Source organism: Zalophus californianus, chromosome 5 (genome assembly GCF_009762305.2).
Source record: "Zalophus californianus isolate mZalCal1 chromosome 5, mZalCal1.pri.v2, whole genome shotgun sequence".
NCBI classification, from domain to species: Eukaryota; Metazoa; Chordata; class Mammalia; order Carnivora; family Otariidae; genus Zalophus; species Zalophus californianus.
Window position 1 is genome coordinate 25,842,491 of NC_045599.1, and position 22,267 is coordinate 25,864,757.

General features: G+C 48.0%; 1 protein-coding gene and 1 pseudogene across 3 annotated transcripts in view; both read left to right on the plus strand.

Moving 5' to 3' along the window:
* The first annotated feature begins 224 nt into the window (after window positions 1-224).
* The window catches only part of SLC22A4 (solute carrier family 22 member 4), a 39,375-nt gene continuing 17,332 nt past the window's right edge, over window positions 225-22,267 (plus strand). Inside the window, exons 1-4 of one of the 3 annotated variants that reach the window (XM_027606657.2) lie at window positions 225-481; window positions 701-1,216; window positions 10,935-11,038; window positions 12,428-12,582. In XM_027606657.2, coding sequence (XP_027462458.1) covers window positions 824-1,216; window positions 10,935-11,038; window positions 12,428-12,582 — 652 coding nt within the window. In that variant the 5' untranslated portion in view covers window positions 225-481; window positions 701-823. Of the gene's footprint in view, window positions 482-592; window positions 1,217-10,934; window positions 11,039-12,427; window positions 12,583-22,267 lie in introns of those variants that run through there. The other 2 variants (XM_027606656.2, XM_027606655.2) reach the window with 2 other exon arrangements.
* On the plus strand, window positions 12,547-20,649 carry LOC113929624 (annotated as a pseudogene).

Below are 22,267 nucleotides of genomic sequence, written 5' to 3' on the forward strand. Positions count from 1 at the left end.
GCAGCGTGACCTTGTTCATCCCTTCCCGACTCTGGGCCCGGTTCCCCCTCTTCTAAAGGTGAGGCTCCGGGCTGCTCCGAAGACGCTTTCCCGAGCGGCGCCGGCTGGTGACTGAGTCCAGCCCTCCTGGGACGGGTGGGGAGTGAGCGCCCTGGCGCCCGGTGCCAGCCGCTCGCGCCCGCGTGCGTGCCAGCGCAGACGTCGCACTCCCGTCACCCCTGCGCCCGCAGAGGCTTCCGCGGAGCACCGACTCCACGGACTCGCACGCCAGCGCTCCGCCCGAGGCCGCCTGAACTCAGACTCCGGATTGGGAGGGCCAGGGAGAAACCCCTGTCCCGGGCGAGGCCTGGGGCGGCGCTCTCCCCTGTGGGACTCAACACCGCGGCTTCGGGCCGGGAGCGCAGCATTTGGAGTCGCGGGCGACGCGGGGTGCGCGGGAGCGGCGCTTTCTCAACCGCAGGCGGGCTACTCCCAGAGCCGGGTAAGGCTCTGCCATGGGGTCGCGGGGGCAGGCGGGCGGAGCACGAGGCGGAGCCGGCCGGGAGCCCCACCCTGGCCGCGCGGCCGCCCTCCCCTCCCCGCCCCAGCCGGGATGGGGGTGTGGTCCCGAGTGCCCACTGTGGCTTCCCGCTTTGCGACCCGCTCCCTGGCGCGTTCCAACGCCCGCAGCCTGCTTCCTGGGAAAGCTTACGCGGCCCAGTTTCCCGCAGGCTGCCTGGCCGCCGAGAACGTTCTGACCCCTTCGGGGAACGCCCTCGACCACGCGACTCTGGCCGAGGACCGCTCTCAGGACCGTTGCAGCCGCGGAGCAGCGGTGAGTAGCATGCGGGACTACGACGAGGTGACCAGCTTCCTGGGCGAGTGGGGGCCCTTCCAGCGCCTCATCTTCTTCCTGCTCAGCGCCAGCATCATCCCCAACGGCTTCAATGGAATGTCAGTCGTGTTCCTGGCCGCCACCCCGGAGCACCGCTGCCGGGTGCCGGACACGGCGAACCTAAGCCGCGCGTGGCGCAACCACAGTGTCCCGCTGCGGCTGCAGGACGGCCGCGAGGTGCCTCACAGCTGCCGGCGCTACCGGCTCGCGGCGATCGCCAACTTCTCGGCGCTCGGGCTGGAGCCGGGGCGCGATGTGGACCTGGAGCAGCTGGAGCAGGAGGGCTGCGTGGATGGCTGGGAGTTCAGCCAGGACATCTACCTGTCCACCATCGTGACCGAGGTGGGTGTGTGAATGACCCTCCATCTGCTTCAGACCCCTTGAGACTCCCTGGCAGTCCCTGGATGAGCGATCCCCGCCCCGCGTCAAACCCGAGTGGCGAGCAATTTGGGTTATGCATCTAACACGTGCGGGCCACCCAGAAGAGCAGGACTTCTGTGAGGCTTATTCAGGATGAGTTCTGTCTAGTATGGAGGGGATGAAGCAGGGACTGTTGTCACCAACTGTCTTTTCCTTTGCGAGTTTTGCAACAGATGAAATTGTTCCCCAAGAGGCCCGTCCCAGGCTGCTCAGAGGTACAGTCTGAGTCAAGTTCCTGCTACCCACATGAGGAGGGGTGTGTGGATCTCTGCTGAGCCCAAGTGCAGACACAGGGAAGAGCCTTGCTGTCTGGTGGGCCATGGGCAGGTCTGACCTGTTCCCTGGCCACAGACTTCTGAAGCAGCAGGGGTTCTACTGCTCTGCCATCCACCTTTTGGTGAGGCTTGAGGTCCTGTCTTGAGGCTCCAATTTCTCTGAAAAGGAGCAGAAGGCCTCCTGATGCTGACTGGGTGCAGGGGACCATAGAAGCCATAACCTTGGCCCCAATGTACTAATGAAGAGACCAACTCACACAGACCCATTTGAGCATAGGATCCAGTGGTGGACAAGGGTTCCAGCTTATGCCATCAGCCCCTCAGGATCCTTAGTGGTTTGGTGGCAGATTTTCTAAGTTTCAGGAGTCAAGCTACACACATACTTCGTCCCCTATACTTCTTGCTTTGCATCTGGTAAGGGCCATGAGATGTTAGGTCCATCTGAGGAGGGTATACCTAGACTAGTTTTCTGCTGTAGATCAGGCAGGTAGAATCTCCCAGCTTCTGGCCCTTCCCCCACTCTATGTTCCTCCCAAGAAAAACCTGAGTGTGACCCCTGCTAGTCCTTAATTCTCTTCCCTCAGTGTAATGTGGCAATCATCAGAACCACAAGTGGCCTTGTGCTGGACACTAGGCTGTAGACATCTGAGGTTTGGGGCCTGCTCTCAAAGCTCAGATGCCCATGGGGCACAGTGCCATGTTATAGAGAGGGCTAACATCAGCCCTGGTTACTAGTAGAGTTCTGGAGCCTGAATTCAAATTCTGGCTGGCTCGCTGTGTGACCTGGGACAATATATTACCCTCTCTGTAGGGATAACAGGGTGAGGAAATACTCCAAGAAGAAGTGATAAAATTTGACCTGAGTCTGAAAATATGAGTAGACCTTGTCCAAGCAAAGAACATGGCAGATTCTGTGGATGGAATTCCCATAGATCCAGGTAGCTGATGTTCAGGGAATGGCAGGTGTGGCTAGAAATGCCTACAAAGATCATGTCACAGTGGGCATTGTAGGAATGTTGAGGAATTGACTTCATTCTGAGGACAGTGAGGAAATAAGGAAATAATAAAGGTTATAAGCAAGGGGTAGCATGGCCATATTTGGCAGAGGCTCACTCTAGCTGCTGTGAAAAGCAAGACCAGTGAGGAATCCGCAGGAGTTTCCTTGGCAAGAGCCTGGTGGCCAGCTAGGGGTGGTGACTGTATAGTCTGTAGGACCTGTGAAGAGTGGGCTCAGCCTGTGGACCACCTCTGGATCCCCCCAGCATTGGCACCACACCTTCCTTGGGCACTGAGTTGACTGTGATTCTCTGGCATTGATTGCTTAGCTGGGGCTCCTGGTGTGTGCCCATCCCTTGCCCCATAGCCTGTTCCTGGGGCATCTAATAGTGGGGGTCAGCTCCCTCCAACTCAGTTCCTGGAAGTATCATCAGAACTTGAACTGGAGCTGGCCCCAGTAGGCACAGCACCCCCCGACAACTGGTTTGACCTGTCTCTTTTCCCCTCCTTGCTGGTGTCATTCACCTCCGGGGAAGAGTGGGTAGCTGTTGGCCTCCAAGGCCATAGCTCCCCCTGTTGTGCCCTGCTCATAGCATCCTGGGAGCACCTCTGGGGACTCATATCATCACATGCTCACATTCATGCAAAAGGGTTTGCTTTTTTCAGCAGCCTTTCCCTTCCTTGCTGCTTTTTTGGGTTGTGGAGTAAAGTGTGGGTGCTAGTGTTGGGAGGAAGGAGGAGAGAAGCACAAGGGTGAGTAGGGGGAGGTGGCTCTCCCCAAAGAGATGGTGGCCCAAGGAGAAGTTCTGGAGTCAGCCTGGAGGGCCAGTTCTGACCCCACCCCTAGCCACTTGGTTCACTTCAGCAGGTTACATCACTGCTCAAAGCCTCAGTTTCCTTAACTGTAAGAGGGGATACAAGTGTATGAAAACAGGCTCAACATTACTAATCATTAAGGAAATGTAAATCAAAACCACAATGAGATATCACCTCATATCCATTAGGATGACTGCTATTAAAAAAAAATACAGAAAATAACAAGTGTTGGCAAGGATGTGGAGAAATGGGAATCCCTCTGTGTGCTGTTGGTAGGAATGTAAAAAGGTGTAGCCACTATGAAAAACAGTATGGCAGTTCCTCAAAAAATTAAGAGTAGAATTGCCATTGAATCCAGCAATATCACTTACAGGCATAGATACACAAAAATTGAAAGCAGGGTCTCAAAGAAATATTTGTACACTTATGTTCATAGCAACATCATACACAACAGCCAAAAGGTAAAAGCATCCCAAATGTCCATCAGTGGATTAATGGATAAAGAAAATGTGACATATAGATACAATGGAATATTATTCACCCTTAAAAAGGAAGGAAATTCTGACACATTCTACAATACAGATGAACTTTGAGGACATTATACTAAGTGAAATAAACCAGTCACAGAAAGACCAAAAAAATGTGTGATTTTGCTTGTACAAGATATGAAGAGTAGTCAAACTCATAGAAACAGAAAGAAGTAGTTAGTAGGGGGTGCCTGGGTGGCTCAGTTGGTTAAGCGACTGCCTTTGGCTCAGGTCATGATCCTGGAGTCCCGGGATCGAGTCCCACGTCGGGCTCCCTGCTCAGCGGGGAGTCTGCTTCTCCCTCTGACCCTCTTCCCTCTCGTGCTCTCTATCTCTCATTCTCTCTCTCAAATAAATAAATAAAATCTTTAAAAAAAAAGTAGTTAGTAGGGGCTGGGGGGGGAACCCTAATAAGTTTTACATCTGACTTCTCATCGGAAACAATGGAGGCCAGAAGGCAGTGGAATAACATACTCAAAATGCTGAAAGATAAAAAGATGTCAACCAAGAATCTTATTTCTCGCAAAATTATCTTTCAAAAATGAAGTAAAGACATTCCCAGATACAAAAACAAACAAACAAAAAACGTGGGGAGAAATTTGGGTAGCCGTGCTGCCTTACAAGAAATACTTAAAGAAGTTCTTCAGGAGTTAAATTTTTTTAAATGCATGACTTAAGCTCTGAAAACTAGAAAACATCTTTGAAAGAAATTAAAGGAGACCTAAATAAATGGAAACATGTGTCATGTTCTGTTCATGAAGCAGAAGGCATAATATTGTTAAGATGGGAGCACTCCTCAAATTGATCTGTAGATTCAACACAAAAGGGGTTCAGCATCATTAATCATTAGGGAAATGAAAATTGACACCACAATGAGACACTCCTTAACACATGCTGGGATGGTTAAAATTAAAATGACATACAATAACAACTATGGGTAGGAATATGGAGAATTGATACCCTCACTCAGTACTGCTGGGATTACAAAACTGTGCAGCCACTTTCGAAAACAGGGCATTTCTCAAAATTTAGCAGTTCCACTCCTACGGATATACCAAAGAAGAATGAAAACATACATCCATGCAAAATCTTGTACACAAAAGTTCATAGCATCATTATGCGTAAGAGCTAAAAAGTAGAAACAACCCCATTGTCTAGCAACTGATGACTGGCTAAGTACGATGTGGTCCTACCCATACAATGATATATTATTCAACCATAAAAATCAGGGAAGTAGTGATACATGCTAAAACCAGATGAATGAACCTTGGAAACATTATGCTAAGTGAAAGAAGCCAATCACAAAATACTACATGTTGTATATGTTCCCTTCTGTTAAATGTCCAGAATAGGCAAATCCTTAGAGACGGCAAGTATATTAGTGGTTGCCAGGGGCTAGGGGAAGAGAGTGGGAAGGAACTGCTCATAGGTATGGGGTTTCTTTCAGAGGTGCTGAAAATGTTCTAAAATTGGATAGTGCTGATGGTTGCACAACTCTTTGAATATACTGAAAACTACTGAATTGTACACATTACAAGAGTGAATTTTAGAGCATGTAAATTGTATTTCAATGAAGCTATTATAAACAAAAAGAATAAAAATGCCAGCTTCCCCCTCCCCACTCATCCCCCTTCCCGCCCTACCACCACGGTGGCCAGTCAATGTCTGCTTGGTCACAACAAAGTTATGAAAAAGAAATTGGAGTGGATGTGTGTTCTATTATTAACTACTCCCTAGTGTTCCCCTGGAAAGAAAAAAAAGTGTAAGATGACACAATAGAAACTTATTTTTCTTAAATAGGCTACTGCTAACTTTTCCTTCACAATCACCTCTGAAATTAATATCTATTTATAAAAGGTGTTTACACTTTGTGTCAAAAGCTTTTTCAGTTTTTTTGTCTTTGACCAGGAAGTTCTTATTTCTAAGAATTGCTGTTGCCTGGTCAGGTTTAAGTGTAACCTGCTTCCCTTACTTATTCATGCTGTTTGTTCTAAGTCATGGTTTTGCTATGAGGACAAAGGCACGAACTCCGTGGAAAGGGGACTACCATTTCATGAGGCCTGAAATGTGTTAGACACTGTGTCAAACACTCCACTTATATTTCCTGTCTTGTGCTCACAACCCCAGGAGGGGCTTTTTTTTTTTTTTTAAGATTTTATTTATTTATTTGACAGAGAGAGAGAGAGCACAAGCAGGGGAAACGGCAGGCAGAGGGAGAGGGAGAAGCAGGCTCCCCATGGATCAGGGAGCCCAAAGTGAGGCTCGATCCCAGGACCCCAGGATCATGACCTGAGCCACCACGCCACCCAGGCGCCCCACCCAGGAGGGGGTCTTATTGTCCCATCTTTGAAGATGAAAAAGGAGGCCGATTCAGGTGGATGAGTGCCTAAAGTCACACAGCCAGAAAGTGGCAGAGCCCAAAAGAACCTCTGTTCTTTATTCAAAAATAGGCTGCCTTCTGGAGGTCTCAGTTCTAAGGAGATCACAGGGATGATCTTATCGTTATGGTCCTTCGATGGCTTTGGTAAAGACTAAAACTGCTAGACTGGCTACTTGGAGAGTTCAAGGTCGTGGGTGATTTTCAAAGGACAGTATGTGATACCTCGCATTTCCCAAACTCATTTTCCATTACACCTAATCGTTCAGCATTCAGCACTCATGCATCAACAATTTGTGAAGAATCCACCACGCACCTAGCCTTGTGCAAGCATTAGTTATCTAAAATGAGTTCAGGTTTTAGAATTCTGTCCATGTGGAAGACGATGAGGAGGGGGTGCCTCTTTTCCTCTCTAGCCAGAGAGCAAGGGCACAGTGGCCTAGAACAGAGCCCGCTCCGCCCAGGACAGCTGGGCTCATGCATGCACATATGCACACCTGATCTGTCCTGTAAAGTATGCTTGACCTTGAGCTTTGTAGAGATAGCAACCATGTCTGTTTTGTGCCCCACACAGAGTCTGGCCCAGAGCAGGTGCTCAATGATGGTTGAATAAATAAGCATTCCTTTTACTAATCCACTAGAACTTGGGCTGGTTGCTTCATTTCCTCATTTGTGAAATAGGGATAGAGTACCCATTTCACGTGGCAACCTTGAGATCCCATGAGATAATACAAGGCACACAGTAAGCACCCAACATTCTATAGTTATCATTTCTGTTATTACTGCTAAGTGGCATGAGATGCATTCTCTTCTGTGCTGAGGGTGACCTCCCATCTTCTATTACCTTGTGACCTGGGTTTTTGTTTCTTAAAGCGAAGCCGAAGGCCAGGTGGCCCTTGTGCAATTTTTGTTGCACAAAGAGCTCCCTCTGCTGTGTTATGGAATGTTGGTCTAAGACCCTGAGGATAAGACAGACACAGTAACCCTGGGAAGGCGTATCCAGTGCTCCCACTCTGCACAGCTTGGGGCCAATTAGTTCCCACAATCCACTCTCCCAGTGTGTGTGGGGGGGGCGGGGGGATGAGGTTTTAGAAATGTTAGCACTTGATCTGAAAGCACAGCTGCAGAGCAATACCAGCCAGCTCATCACCAGACTGTCCACCACAAGCCTCTGAGCAAGCCACATGCACGGATGTTTTGTGTACATGTGTGTACACATATATGCAGAGACCCAAGGGACACTTCTGTCTTATAAAAAAGACTGTCTTCTACTGGGTCTACAATGTCATTGTGAGCCACAGGGAGTTCTCTGGGCTCTGGCTAGTGGGGCCCCAAGACACACCCCTCAAATCCCAAGGGGCAGGTCACAGGTAGGGCCTGGCCTTTACTAGAATAACCCCATGGAGGAAAGGGCCCTTCTTCAGGCTGGCAGCTGATTTATCAGACTCCAGTCCCATGAATTATGGCTGGAATTTTGTCTGCCAATCCTGTGTCCTATTCCTAGGTCCTTTGCAGCTTTCCAACAAGATTCTTTGGGCACAGTAATTCCTCAAGAGAGGGCCCAACCTTGGAACCAACCATGGTAGCCATGCCGTCAGCTGCCTTCCCTTGTTGGGTATGAGCAGGATTTCCAAAACCGGACAGCACCCTACATGGGCCTAGGATAGGTGACTTCACATGGCTATCTCCTGTGCCACATGATGCTGATAGGGGCCTTCTGGGGCCCACTTCAGGGAGGAAGAGGGACATAGAGCCATGGCTGCATAGGCTCCAGCAGGGGAGCGATGGGGAGCTGGCCCACACCTCATCCTTCCCAGCATCCCGCTCCAGAACTTGCCCTGCTCCGTTCTCCAAAGACACCATGCTCGATCCACTACCGGGCCATCTCTATGGGAATGCAAACTGTGCAGCCACACAGGCCCTCACACTTGGTTGTAATGCTCTGCTATTGATGTCCTGAAATTCTTCATAATTTTTGAACGAGGGGTCTTGCATTTTCACATCGCACTGGGCCTGCAAATTAAGTAGCCAGTCTTGCTCACTACCCTTGCCATGTAATCCCTGCCTCCACATCTGACAGTCTTCCTCTTTCCTTTCTGTCTTTAAGTCTTATTTATCCTACTCTAAGGCAAAATCCTGACAGAAGAAAATACTCAAAAAAAAACACAAAGGAAAACACATTCTCTTTGAAAGAACTTTTCTGCTTGACTGCAGATGGAATGGTGATAGTGGATTTTAGACACATGGATACCCCTCCCACGTGTGAGATTTTCTCAGCTCTGTCCAGTGCTAAAGGCTGTGGAAAAGGTTTTTCACCCCTAGTCCTAGCATCTTCCTTGTAGCGGATGGTATTTAATAAGCTCATTTGTCTGACTTTTAGAGTTCTTGCCCAAAGCATTATATGGGTAAAGATTGAGTTCTGACGCCTGAGTTGGTACCTAGCAAGCCTATGTACTTGCTATGATTTCAAACAATCACTAGTCTCAGAGCCTCAGTTTACTCTTTTTTTTTTTTTAAGATTTATTTATTTATTTGAGAGAGAGAGAACATGAGTGCGGGGGGGAAGGGCAGAGGGAGAGGGAGAGAAAATCCCAAGCAGGCTCCATGCCCAGCACAGAGCCTGATGCAGGGCTCCAGTCCCACAACCCTGAGATCATGACCTGAGCCAAAACGAAGAGTCCAGTGCTCAATCAACTGAGCTGCCCGAGTGCCTGAGCCTCAGTTTACTCATACAAAACAGGCAAAACAACATGTTATGAGGCTTTGGAGTCTCAGTTGCTAACCTCTGTGTGCTGGTGCAGATTCCAAGCTCTTTTCTGACACTTTGGCCAGTGATTTTTGGAAGTGGGTGTGGCCATTAGTTCAGGCGCATGTCCTGTCTATGCCTTCTGACCCATGTGCGGCAGGGCACATGAATCCGGGCATACAGTTTTGGAGGGTTTGTGCCCTTTCTCCCGAAGCCCATTCAGGAACCCCAGTTGAAGCAACTGTACTCCGGGCATGGTCTCAGATGCATCCTGATTGTGTCTGAGGAGCAGAGAGCAGAGTTCCTGGCCGGCTTTGTTTTTCCTCTGCAGAGCTGTGCTTCAGCATTCTGCCTGTAGCCAGCGTGGTGGGTGTCAGGAGAGGCAGCCTCATGAATCTTGTTATTGTCTTTCAGACAGGGGTTTTCTCAAGGACATTATCCTCAACATCATGGCGTGACCCCTTTGTGGAAGGAACTATGCAGGAGAGACTTCTCTCAGGTCCGAATACTTAGAAAAACTAGCTTCTGCAGAACAGTTTAACACTTTGCATAAAACAGGGATGGTGCGCGCTGAGCTGCTGGAATCCTGGGAGCCTGGCAAGCAGGCAGGCCCCTAGGCAGGACGACTGGTTGTCAGTTTTACCCTTGGCTCACTTATTTTGCGATCCCTCCTCCCCAGTGCTGTTTGCCCTCATTCCTTAGCGTTTTGTTTTATACTTTTCTCTGGTCTGTGTCCTTACAAACAGCTCTCTCTGCGAGAGTGAGGTGTGATATGAACATGCGGATTCATTTTTAAATCTATTTCAGGGAAGTTGTGAGGATTAAGGACTGAATTGCTTCATGAATGTCATAGAAGCAGCACCGCACCACTGCTCAGTGCAGGTGGGACTGGGCAGAAGGCAGGGGCTTTTTCCTCTAGACTGGATCATCTCGCTACACACAGCAATCTCCTGATCCGCAGCCCCCAGAATATTTATTGGTACCTGTATATATATTATATATATACATATATAATATATGTATAATATATACCTGCATATATTATATATATATATATATATATAATGAAAGCTCACTGAACACACTTTGAAATTTTTGCAACCTCCCTTGAGATTTTGCTGACTCTACTTAATTGAAGAGCTGAGAACTGAAGTTTTTGCTGAAGCCCTCATTTTATGGATCCACCAGCAGGGACTTGTTAGGGCCACCACAACCCACAGGCCTTGGGCAACAGGAGGAACCACCCTTCTGGGAAGGCTGGGTGGGAAGGAGTGTGGAGGCAGATAAAGAGCGCTGGAAAGGTCTAGATACCCCACCCCCGCCACACAGTGGGCCCTGAATTCAGGTCCTAGGCTTGGCCTACGGTATGAATAGAGCAGGGAGAAGAGTTTTTTTCTGGAGACGTCTGCTCAGAAGATACCATCACAGACCACTTGCACTTTTCACCAAGGCAGAGGAAACTTCTATGCCTGGACCAAGTGACTAGGCCTCCTGCCCTGCCCCTGGGGAATTTCAAACACCTTCCCTCCATGCTCAGATGCCTTCTGAAGCAGAAATACTACCTTGGCTCATACTGCTTCACAGCTAAGGGGTCACCAGTCACAGCCATGGCCCCAGCTAGCTTCTCAATATGTGATGCAAGCAGAGAGCTGAGGTATCACTCTCCCTTTCCCTCAGAAGAGGAGGGTGGGTCTCAGGGAGGACAGTGACTTGCCCCAGTAAGTGGCAGAGTGAGGAGCCAACGCCAGGGCTGTGAGGTCTATGCTCTTAGCATCAAGTCAACAGCCTGTCACAGGGAGGAGGGAGCCTGTTCCAGCTGCCATGCGAATACTCCCTCAGCGCTGGCCTGGGGCTGGGTCTCCAGGAGGGCCGGGCTCACACTTCATGTTGTCTTCTCTGGCAGTGGAGTCTAGTGTGTGAGGATGATTGGAAGACGCCCCTCACCTCCTCCCTGTTCTTCGTGGGCGTGCTCCTTGGCTCCTTCGTGTCTGGGCAGCTGTCTGACAGGTAAGGAGGCTGGGAGGGAGAAGAAGTGCAACAGGGACCCTTGTCAATTCACTGCCTATCTTGGGGTTGGACTGAATTGAAGGTATATCTACCCAGAGAAAGAGAGACCCCTCATACCAACAAGTCAATGAAACGAGGAGCCATGATGGCTCATGGTTTCTGTTCCCTCAACCCTTTGCTGGAACCCTCTTTTGTTCAGTTCTCCCAGCCTTGCACTGTCAGGGCTTAGGCAGAGGGTTGGGGGGGAGGCTATGGCCCCACTGGAAACTGGTCCTTATAGCACCAAACCTCTCAAAAGAACATCGCCACTGCCTCCCCATCCTACCCCCTAACTCTTAGATGATGGGGGAATCTGTCCACAAACAGCCATCAGACAGAGTAAGGGCCAGACAGCAAGCACCCACATCGCTGCTGGGGGTTGGGCCCCTGGCCGGACACCAGGGCCACAGAGCTGACCCATGTTGGTTGTGGGCCTCCTAGAATGCAGAGTCTCTAGAAGAGACAGCACCACAACTCCAGGAGAAGCGCCCTTCTGGCCCCCGAATGTTCTAAGGGGACCAGAGCAGAAAGGTGGAAGTGCTAAATAGCAGTGTTAAGAAGCCTTCCCAGAGGAGTGCCTGTCCCTCCTTCCGTTACAAAGTCCCAAGGGACCGCAAGCCCAACAGCCTGAGACTTGATTTTGGAAAATGGGGTAGGAGACTGTTTTGCTCACCCCTGTGCTCCATTCTACCCACTGGTCACTATCAGAAAGTGAAATGAAGTCTTAGGCCAACTGCCATGTCATGGGTACTACATAGAGCTACACTTCCTATAGAGGACTTGCTTGCAATTTTGGTTGCATGTTAGACTCACCTGGGAAAACTGTTTAAATCTACCCAAACTGCATCCCAGAAAATGAGAACCTCAGGAGGTGGGGTGCTGGCCCCAGCATTTTTTGGCACCAGGGGATTTCAAGCACAGCTAAGGTTGAATACCACTGCCACAGAGGGGATCTTTGTTCTGGACTGACAGAATTCCCATACTGCTGATATTAGATGTCTCTGCAATCTGTACTTACCCATTTTCCAGAAATGTGGTGGCAGCTTCTACCTGTGGCTTGTTCCTAGGAGCAGGTTTCTATAGGGACCTTGCATGATCTGCTTTGAGCTTTCGAGATATGGGTCCTCTACAGAAATTTTAGAATCTCAAAAAGCACCCCCTGGGCCGATGGACATCTGAGACATCACCAAGGAAGAGCTCAGGAGGATGAGACAGGGAGAAAAATCTGTCACAGCTCTGAAAACAGAATAAAACAAAGTCTACAGTGATGCATGACTCGGGGCTTGCCACATGCCCTGAGTTACAGCTGCTGTGGCCTGCATGTACCGTGTGTTGTGCTATGTTCTACAGGTTTGGCAGGAAGAGCATCCTCTTCGCAACCATGGCTGTGCAGACTGGCTTCAGCTTCCTGCAGATTTTCTCCATCAACTGGGAGATGTTTACCGTATTATTTGTCATCGTTGGCATGGGCCAGATCTCCAACTATGTGGTGGCCTTCATCCTAGGTAGGAATGGTCTCTGACCCTCAGAGCTTCTCCTTCCAACCCTCTGAGAGGCCCAGAAAGAGGGGGCCTCTGAAGAGGGCCTAGGGAGTGCTCTTCACACGGAAGGAAGCACCACAACCCCAGGCTGTGCTTCTAAAACAGGGTCAGCCTTGGATATACCTGTGTCGGGGAGGGGCTGTGACCTCCGGTTCTTTGATCTGGTCACGGGCAAGGCAGTTGCTCACAGGGAGCCCATTCTGTGCTGGGCTCGGAAGTGTGGTGAAGAGAAGCTGGAGCTGATCAGAACCACCCACACAATAACTGAGACACATTTGAGGAGCCCAGGGCTTAGGAAAGGCACAAAGTTGGGGTGTCGGGGGAGGAACCACCTAGATAGCTCTTTGATCTGAGTTGTGAAAGGCTGGGACTTCGGCCCGGACCTGGGCAAGTGTTCCTGGCAGCCGTGCATGGCCCATGGAAGGATTCAGGGCAGCTCGTGTGGCCAGTACACAGGTGGAGGAGGCAGGTGCTGATAGGAGTTCAGTGCCAGGTCCACCATCACCGGGCAGGGCCGGCCTCACCCTGAGTCACAGTGCACCCCAGAGCCTATCAGCTGCATGCAGGACAACGTGCTCTGTTGGTAGGAGTCCTGTCTCCTAGCTGTGACCTTGCTTCTGGAGGATCAGGCAGCATGAAGGGGACGCACAAGTTAAAGGTCATGAGGAGGCCCCCAGGCCCCTCACCAGCGCTTCCTGGGAGGAAATGAGGTGAGCTCCAAGCAGGGGTCACCCACGGGAGCAAGCGTCCCCAGCATGCTCTCTGTCCGTCCCCAGCTGGGGGGATGGGGGGAATGAGGGCCACCTCTGAGACAGCAGACACCAGTTCCCATAATCTCTTGTGTGATGGTATATCCCTGTTGGCTCAGTGCTGGCCTAGTTTGTCCCTATTGTCACAGTGTAATTATTAATAGTGTCCTTTTATTGTCAGTCTAACAATTCTTCCTGTCTCGGAAGTCTAAATCCGTTAAGATGGATTCTGATTGCTTTTAGAATTTGGAATGACTCACTAGCTTTGGAGATGCTGTGTTCTCTTAGCTGAGGAGGTCTGCACTCTCTGTGAGGTTGCCAACATGAGATTGCTCACATTCCACTCCTTTAATCATTTGTGAAGAGCTCCTTGCCAGAGCCAAGGTGTCTGCAGGGGGTGGGGGGAGGGGAGAGCATGCTGAAGCCACAGGGGTGCGGCAGTTAGCACCCTCTTTAGCCGGCCCCAACAGGAAGGTGGCCTCTCTCCTCCCTGCGGGGAAGGAGGGGAGCCAGATGTTCTTAAAGAAGGTCCTTTGTGTAGACGACACAGAGCTTCAGGCCAGTCGTGCGAGAAACTAGGGATTAGAGGAATTTAGGATGGTAACTGCAAACTCCTCATGCCTGATGGCCCCAAGGACACAGGGCTCTTGAGTAGAGCCTATTTGTTCTCATGGGCAAAATCTCCCAGAATCCATCTTCCTAGTGGTAATCCTCTCTAAACCCCAAAAGTCTAATCTGTGGCTCTGCTTGGGACGGACACATACCAACATACAGACACATAGAGACTGAACTGTTTTGAGGAGGCCTGTTCAGGATTCTGCCTGAGGCTGGCAGACCCCTTTAAGGAGGACCTAAAGGACCACTGAAATGGAAGGGCAGAAAATCAGAGAAACCCCATCATTAGGATTGGAAGCCAGAAGAGGTTTGTGCCAGGCATGGCATCCCCCAGGTTCTACGGAATGGCAAGGATTGAACCTTTCCTTTCCAGGGGCACAGGATACTTCTGGGGCCTTGGAACCTCCCGTCTGGGAGGGCCCAACCCAGGCCTCCTGCAGGGAGGTCCTGCGCCGCTGGTGCTGACACTACAACCTGCCCCCCCTGCTCCTCATGCCAAGAAGAATGATAGGGCCAAGGGGAAAGTAAGATCTTGTAAGATCCGTCAGAGCCCAGATTTACAAGCCAGCCGTCAGTGAGCTGGATGCTGGGTGCAACCTGCTCCCCAACGGCCTGGGTCCCGGAGCCTCCCTGGCTGTCGTTTTACTCCACTGTGCTCTAGGAAACTGCTGACTTGTGAGACTCTTTGTGTTGGGTTCTCAGGTTTGGGCATTTAAAAATGTCACTGAAAACCTATCCGTCCCCCCCCCCCCCGCCCCCCGCTTTGGACTCTGGAGTCAGGGCCTGGGGCGGGACCATAACGTGCGAGCGCTGGGCGGGGCGGGGTGGCGGCCGCAACCTGGGAGCGCTGGGCAGCGCCCGGCTTTTCCGCAGCGCCGCAGCGCTCTCTGGCGTCCCAGGGCCAAAATAGTGAATTCTGGGTTCTGAGTAAAATAAACGAAAGCTTGGGGTCTAGGCCTCTTTTGCCCTCTGGCTCTAGGGAAGGGTTGGCAAGACTCTGTGATAATAATCTCATTTTAAGGGACTTCCCATTAATTCGGGAAGCTGAATTACTCCCATTCTCAAAACGACGCAGAAACGGATCCTTTCCTTGTTCTACTTTTTAAAAATTGTAAAGCTTGCCAGAGGCATAGGAGACAGGAAAAGGGAGGGAAGCAACAGTGCTAGCCAAAGGAACATAAAGTGGATTCACCTGGTAGTGAGGACCCTGCCAAAAAGATGCTGGTTTAGGAGGAAATGACCACTCAGGACCAATGACACTGACCCTGCCTGTACTCCAGCTCCTCCTCACCGTCTCCTACTGTTTCCCAGGAATAGTGCCTCCAAGCTGTCCACCGCCTTCTGGGTAAGATGCCAGGGACCTTTATCCCTTGTAACTACCTACTCAAATTTATTTTGCACAGTTAACTGCCTTCCTGTCTTAACCCATCCACTAATTCAGTATTTTCCTAGTACTACTAACATCAACCTCCTGTACAGTATTTGTGCCAATATGCTGACCTGTTTAAAACTCTGCTTCCTCTGGTGTCTAGATGTGTGCTTCCCTTCTAGAAGTATGTAACTGATGGCATCCTCCTTTATAATTATGGCTACCAAAAGAAGACTCAGGCAAAATTGAAATTTAACTCTGTCAATCATGCATTCTTTATCTGCCACATATTTTTAAAGTGTTTTTAAATTGAGATACAATTTGCATACCATACTATACACTCTTTTAAAATGTGTAGTTTAGTGGTTATTAGTATATTCACAAAGTTGTACAACCATCAACTCTTTCTAACTGCAGAACATTTCCATCACCTCCCCGAAAACCCGGTACCCGTTAGCAGTGCCTCTCGGTTCTCCTCTTTTCCTAACCCCTGGCAACCACTATGGTTTTATCTATTCTGGACATTTTGGATAAGTGGAAACATGCAAGCTGTGGCCTTTGTGACTGACTTCCTTCGCTTGATGTTTTCAAGGTTGGTCCATGCTATAGTGTGAATCACTACTCCACTGAATGGATTTACTACATCTTCCTCATCCATACATCAGTTGATGGACATCTGGGTTGTGCCCACTTTTTGGCTATCAAAAATAATGCTACTATCAGCATTCGAGGACAGGTGTTTTGTGGATATGTGTTTTCAGGTCTCTTGGATATGTACCTAGGAGTAGAGTTGCTGGGTCATATGGTAATTTTATATTTAACCATTTAAGGAACTGCCAAACTGTTTTTCAAGGGGATAAGTTGCATATTTTTTGTTCTTTCCTCCAAAGCAGGACTTTTGCCTTTCTTTGTACTTTACTTTAATGTTACCGTTATCTTATTGTGTTCAAATTATAAGGTACCTCAGACTTCAAGGGATGAGATGGAATATAAATACATTAAGAGGATGCAGACATTTACTGGCACCCCTTGTTTGCACTGTACTGTGTGAAGAAAGACATTTTGGGATATATGTAGAGATAGCAAGGGTTGCTTTTAACTAAAATGATCTCTTTAGGTTCATGAGAGGAGAGAGGAAGGCCTGAGTAGGGGAATATCTGTTAATTTGGAGAGTTCTGAGTATTTCCAGGGAGCCAAGAGAGGTTCTACTGTCTTCCATTGGGTCTTTTGGTCAAAAGACTTTGACCTGTCAAAGTCTTGCACTGTACTTTCTTCATTCCTCTGATATTCAGCACATTTCAACTGTTTGACCGGGATAAGAGAATTAGCTCTTCCTGAGCACCTACCAATGCCAGATACTCTACTAGGCTCTTTCCATATGGTATCTCAGTCCTCATCATAAAGACTGCCATGAAGTAGGACTTATCAAAGTCACTTTAGTAGCAAATGAGTGTTGAGGAGCCCAAGCTCTCTGCAGACGCCTTTTTGCACATGGCCTCTCTACTCAAAACCCGGGGGGCCCTGGATCCTATCCCATAGCCTGGCAACTGTACCATCTTCTTATTTCTTGAGCTGGGGTCTGCTAGGGTCTGCTGCAGGCTTCTGTTGGTCATTCATGGAGGAGCAGATCCTGCCTTCAATGTGGAGTGGATTCAGTGGTTCCTGGGATGATGACCAGAGAAGGGCCTTGATCATTGTGGAAGTGAGCCTAGCCCTCTCTGCGTCACTCCCTCTTGGAGATAGTACTTTGACTGGGGTGGTAGTGACAGGCAATGAGCAAACACTGTTGATCAGGACATGCCGTCCGGCTTAGATGACAGAGTTCACTCCCAAGAGACACTCTGCGGCCCAACCAGACCAAGACCAACTAGGAGCAAAACCCTAGAGGGTAAACTAGCCCAGGACAGGCATCCCCAGTCAGCAGAGCCAGAAGTCACTGCTGTCATCTGTTCGGCAGCTGCAGGCCATGGAAGGTTTGCAGGAATCAGGACCCCTCTCCTAGTGTTCCTCAGAGACGGCTGGTCGGCTATCAGTTGGTTCAAATACCAGCCCAGGAAGGGAACAAGCAAATCCTCACTTCTTGAAAGGAGGGCATGTCCTGACCCATCTCCCATCAGCGTCTCCCTTCGGAATCTCAGTTGAAGGACTGCTTATAAGGCCCAGGTTTTGCCTCCAGGTGATTTTTTTTCCGATGGTATCCATAGTTCAAACAGATCAGGCTTAAATCCTTGCTGCCCCACCTACTACCTATGTGTGAATTGAGGCAATTTGCTTCAACTCTTTAAGTCTCAGCTGATTATGCGTAAAACAGAAGTAATATTCGTTCTTTTTTTTTTTTAAGATTTATTTATTTATTTTAGAGGGAGAGAGAGCAAGGGGGAGGAGCAGAGGGAGAGAGAGAAACTCAAGCAGACTCCCTAGTGAGCACAGAGCCCAACATGGGGCTCCATCTCACGACACTGAGATCACGACCTGAGCCGAAAACCAAGAGTAAGACGCTTAGCCGACTGTGCCACCCAGGTGCCCCAGAAGTAATATTAGTTCTTGCATAATTACTGTGAAGCTTCAAAGAGATCATGTATGTAAATACTTAGCTTAGGACCTGGCTCGAAGTGCCCGCTCAGAAACGGATGTTAGCTGGGAAGATGATAATGATGTGTCAGGAGGGGTGGCTGTCTAAAAGTCAGAGGGCAGGAAGTCGTGCTAACAAGGAACTCTTCAGGGTCGTGCCATCCATGTTGCTGCTCCCTGGAAAGGCAGAGGGATAGATTTAAAACTCTCTGTCCCCCATGGGTACTGTGCAAAGTCAGAACAACTCTGTTCTGGCCTGAGACCCAAGCTTAGAGACAGAGGTTATCCAGAAATCCAGTGGTGTCTCTTCTCTCTCTTCTCTTATCAGGGTCATGGAAGCATGGGGGAGCCCCCTTGGCCTCACGACTCTACAAGATTCTCACTTAGTCCTGTACACTTGCTCTTTTCCGCAACCAAATCCTCTGCTGCTTCACTTCTGAAACTCTGCTTAGGAACAAAAGGGCCCCTATTCATTCCCACCCACATCATGATAATGACCGCCAAAGTGTTTAGAAACGTGGCATGGTGAGTCTGCCTGTGGAGTGGTAGGAGGGTCATTACTGAGGTAAGAAAAGATTTGGAACTAACACTCATGTGATCCTCAAAGAAGTCAGGCCCTGTCTTTGGAAATTAGTGGAGAGGCTGAAAAGTGCCCTAGGTGGTTAGGCCTATTGCCCCTAGTCTGAAATGAGAGAAGCACACATCATTATTGGCTATTTCTATCAGTCTGGTTTTTAGAAATGGCTGTTCAAGAGAAAACCCCTGAGGCACACCTCTCAGTTATGTTGAGCAAGGAAGAAATGGGCTGGGGATAAAGAACAAGTAGGAGGTGAGAATGGGAAACTAGCCAAATATAACTGACCCATGAACAATGGGGGCTTGGGGCACTGACCACCCTTCACCCACACAGTCGTAATCCACATACAACTTTTGACTCCCCCAGAACTTAACTACTAATATGACCTACTGTTGATCAGAAGCCTTACTGATAATGATGTGGGAAACAAAGGCAGAAAAAAAATTATTAAATTTCCTTACTACCTACAGTCCATTGACAAGTCCTTGAAACAGGCAGAGTGACATTACTCTAGGGACTCAACTGCCTCGATGTTAGTACTTTGCTAAGGGCAAAAGACAATCCTAGCCCGAGTCCCCCCTCCCCCCTGCCCCAGGATCCTGTAAGTCTACTTTAACATTTAAAAATTCCTTTAGAAATTTCCTTTATTGGGCCAGCCGAGAAGACCTGAAGTCCATGGCACTGTGGTGATAAGGAAACTGAGGCACAGACAGTTTAAGTGACTTGCCCAAGGTCACACAGCTTTTTTTCTTATAAGGCTAATTATTACAAGGCGCATGTCAGTGAATCAGCAAGATCTAGATCCAGACAGTACTACAGTTATGGAAGATGTTACAAATGCTGAAGAAGAACTTATTAAAAGAGTGTGAAGAAATGTGGAAAGATATGGAAGAATTTCAGAAAAATCACTCGTTGGAACTGAGACACTCACTGATTCAAATGCTCAGCTGTCATTATTAATTATGCAAGCGAAATGTTTGACTGCTGAACTCAATCAATGGCAGAAAGAAAATCCTGGAATAATTCCACTGAATGAAGAAGTTCTTGTAACATTAGGAAAGGAAGAGTTCCAAAAACTGAGACATGATCTTGAATTGGTACTCTCTACTATGCAAAGAATGAAAAGCTAAAGGAAGACTTGGAAAGGGAGCAACAGTGGTTAGATGAACAACAACAGATACTGGAATCTCTTAATGTACTACACAATGAATTGAAACGTCAGGTTGTGACATTTTCTGAATCAGGAATCTTTGATGAGCTGAAAACTAAAATGCATGATATAAAAGAATATAAAGAGAAACTCTTGATTACCTTGGGTGAGTTTCTGGAAGATCATTTTCCTCTGCCTGATGGAAATGTGAAAAAGAAAAAGAAAAAGAAAAACATTCAAGAATCAACTGCACAGCTGATAACACTGCATGAAATGTTAGAGATTCTTTTAAATAGATTATTTGATGTTCCACATGATCCATATGTCAAAATTAGTGATTCTTTTTGGCCACCTTATATTGAGCTGCTCCTTCATGATGGAATTGCCTTGAGACATCCAGAAGATCCGACGGGAGTAAGATTAGAAGCCTTCCATCAGTAAAAGGATGGTCTCTTTTTTTCACACAGTACTTAATGAATCTTGTCATTCAAGGATAATAGAAACACTGAGGATTTACTTGGATAAAGAACGTTATTTGCAAATCAAAGTACATAGTCCCTCTTCCTTTTATCCATAAAATGACCTGTACCATCTACTATTCATTTATAAATGGTTCTTTCAATTCATTCAGTGCTTTGGTGTGTTCAGCTGGATGGAAAAGAATGCAAGTAAAAATATTCTAGACTTAATCATTATAAAAGTTTTGATATACCTTCTGCAGTATTCTTTGGAAAATTCTTTGTTAATTTATAATATTGCTTATGTAATTTTTTCTTTTTGAAATTTATGACAGTTTATGCATTTTGAGTTCCATTTGGTGCTTATGTCTTTAAATTTAGGAATTATAATGGAAAGGCCATTTAATTTGCAGGTGGTTTTTAAATTGACAGTATCTGATGTAGATGGAATACATAATTTAAAAGTATGTAGTGGGCGCCTGGGTGGCTCAGTTGGTTAAGCGACTGCCTTCGGCTCAGGTCACGCACGATCCTGGAGTCCCGGGATTGAGTCCCACATCGGACTCCCTGCTCAGCAGGGAGTCTGCTTCTCCCTCTGACCCTCTTCCCTTTCGTGCTCTCTATCTCTCATTCTCTCTCTCTCTCAAATAAATAAATAAAATCTTAAAAAAAATTCTTCAAAAAAAATAAAAGTATGTAGTAAATCTGTTCCATGTATACTGCCTTATTTCTAGATTTGTTAAACATTGGAACAGAAACTAATGGATAAGGGTGGCATGAAAACTATATTTTAGTATGTATTATGTACCAAGTGATATTATATATTAAACCATTCTTGATTGTTAGTTATTGTTAACAAAATTGTGTTCATAAAATTTTGTTAATTCTCCATGACCTTTCTGTAAATAAAATTCTCTTATCTAAAAGAAAGAAAGAAAGAAATTTCCTTTATCTCTAAACCCCCCAGGATACGTGTTGGTAATCATCCCTCAAGCATATGGCCCACGGGGTCTCGTGACTAAGGTTTTATTAGACGGTAATAAATGACCTTTTCCCAACAATAGCTAGCCCCCTCAAGGTCCTGGAAACCTTGCTTCCCACTTCCTTAGAGATTTACACTATCCCTAACCCCCTCGCAACTTGAAAGTATATAATGGGCCGCTCCTCATGATCCTGGTGCAGCTCTTTCTGCCCATGGGTCTTGTCCAAGTGCTTTAATAAAACCACCCTTTTGCACCAAAGACCTCTCAAGAATTCTTTCTTGGCCATCGGCTTCGAACCCTAACGCTCTTTCATACATCAATAACATACACAGTCGATGAACACATATTTTGTATGTTATATGTATTCTATACTGTATTTGTAAAATAAAGTAAGCTAGAGAATGAAAACCATAAGGAAGAGAGACACATTTACAGTACCGTACTGTATTTATTGAAAAAAAATCCTTGCAGATGTGGACCCTGTAGTAATCATACTGCTCCTCTGGAATTAGCCCTTAATTCCTTAGCCTGTGCTAGGGCATACAAATACAACTGAGAAAATATCTCCTGAAAGACAAGGCTGAATGGTCCTTTGAATGCTCTGTTTTGTGTTTCCTGGGCTACTCTTTTGTAGCGGTGGGCGGATCGCAAACAAAAAGAGCTGTTGCCATTGGCCAGATCTCTGCCCCGGGGGCAGACGACCAAGAGCGGATTCTGGAAAGGAGCTCTGTGCCAACAGAGGAGCTTGTTCTTGGACGCCCCCATTGCAACCGGGAGCTCTAAGAGGCAGGCATATCTCTAGAAGACTTGGGGCACTGAGCAGAGCAAGAGCCAACAGCCACCTGTGTGTCCTCTTCCAAAACAGGGCCCAACACCAAGCAGTCCTGGGCCTTTGCGGTGTTCTGGGAAAGCTCTGTGAATTTCCCTGGGTGTGCGGCCAACTCGAGAGCCGCCACCTGCTGGGCCAGCAAAATGGCTCCCTCTTTCTTTCCTTGGTCTGAATAGACTGTGTCTGCCTGGGGCTGATCCCTGAGTACAATGTGGCTGCAGGGAATTCAGCCCTGGGTGTCTGCGGAGAGGCGGGGGTAGGGGGCTGCTCTGTGTACCCCCAGAGTCAGCTGGATCCTATTTATCAACTCTCAGGGCTCAAGGGTGGCTAATGGTGTCCTAACACGAC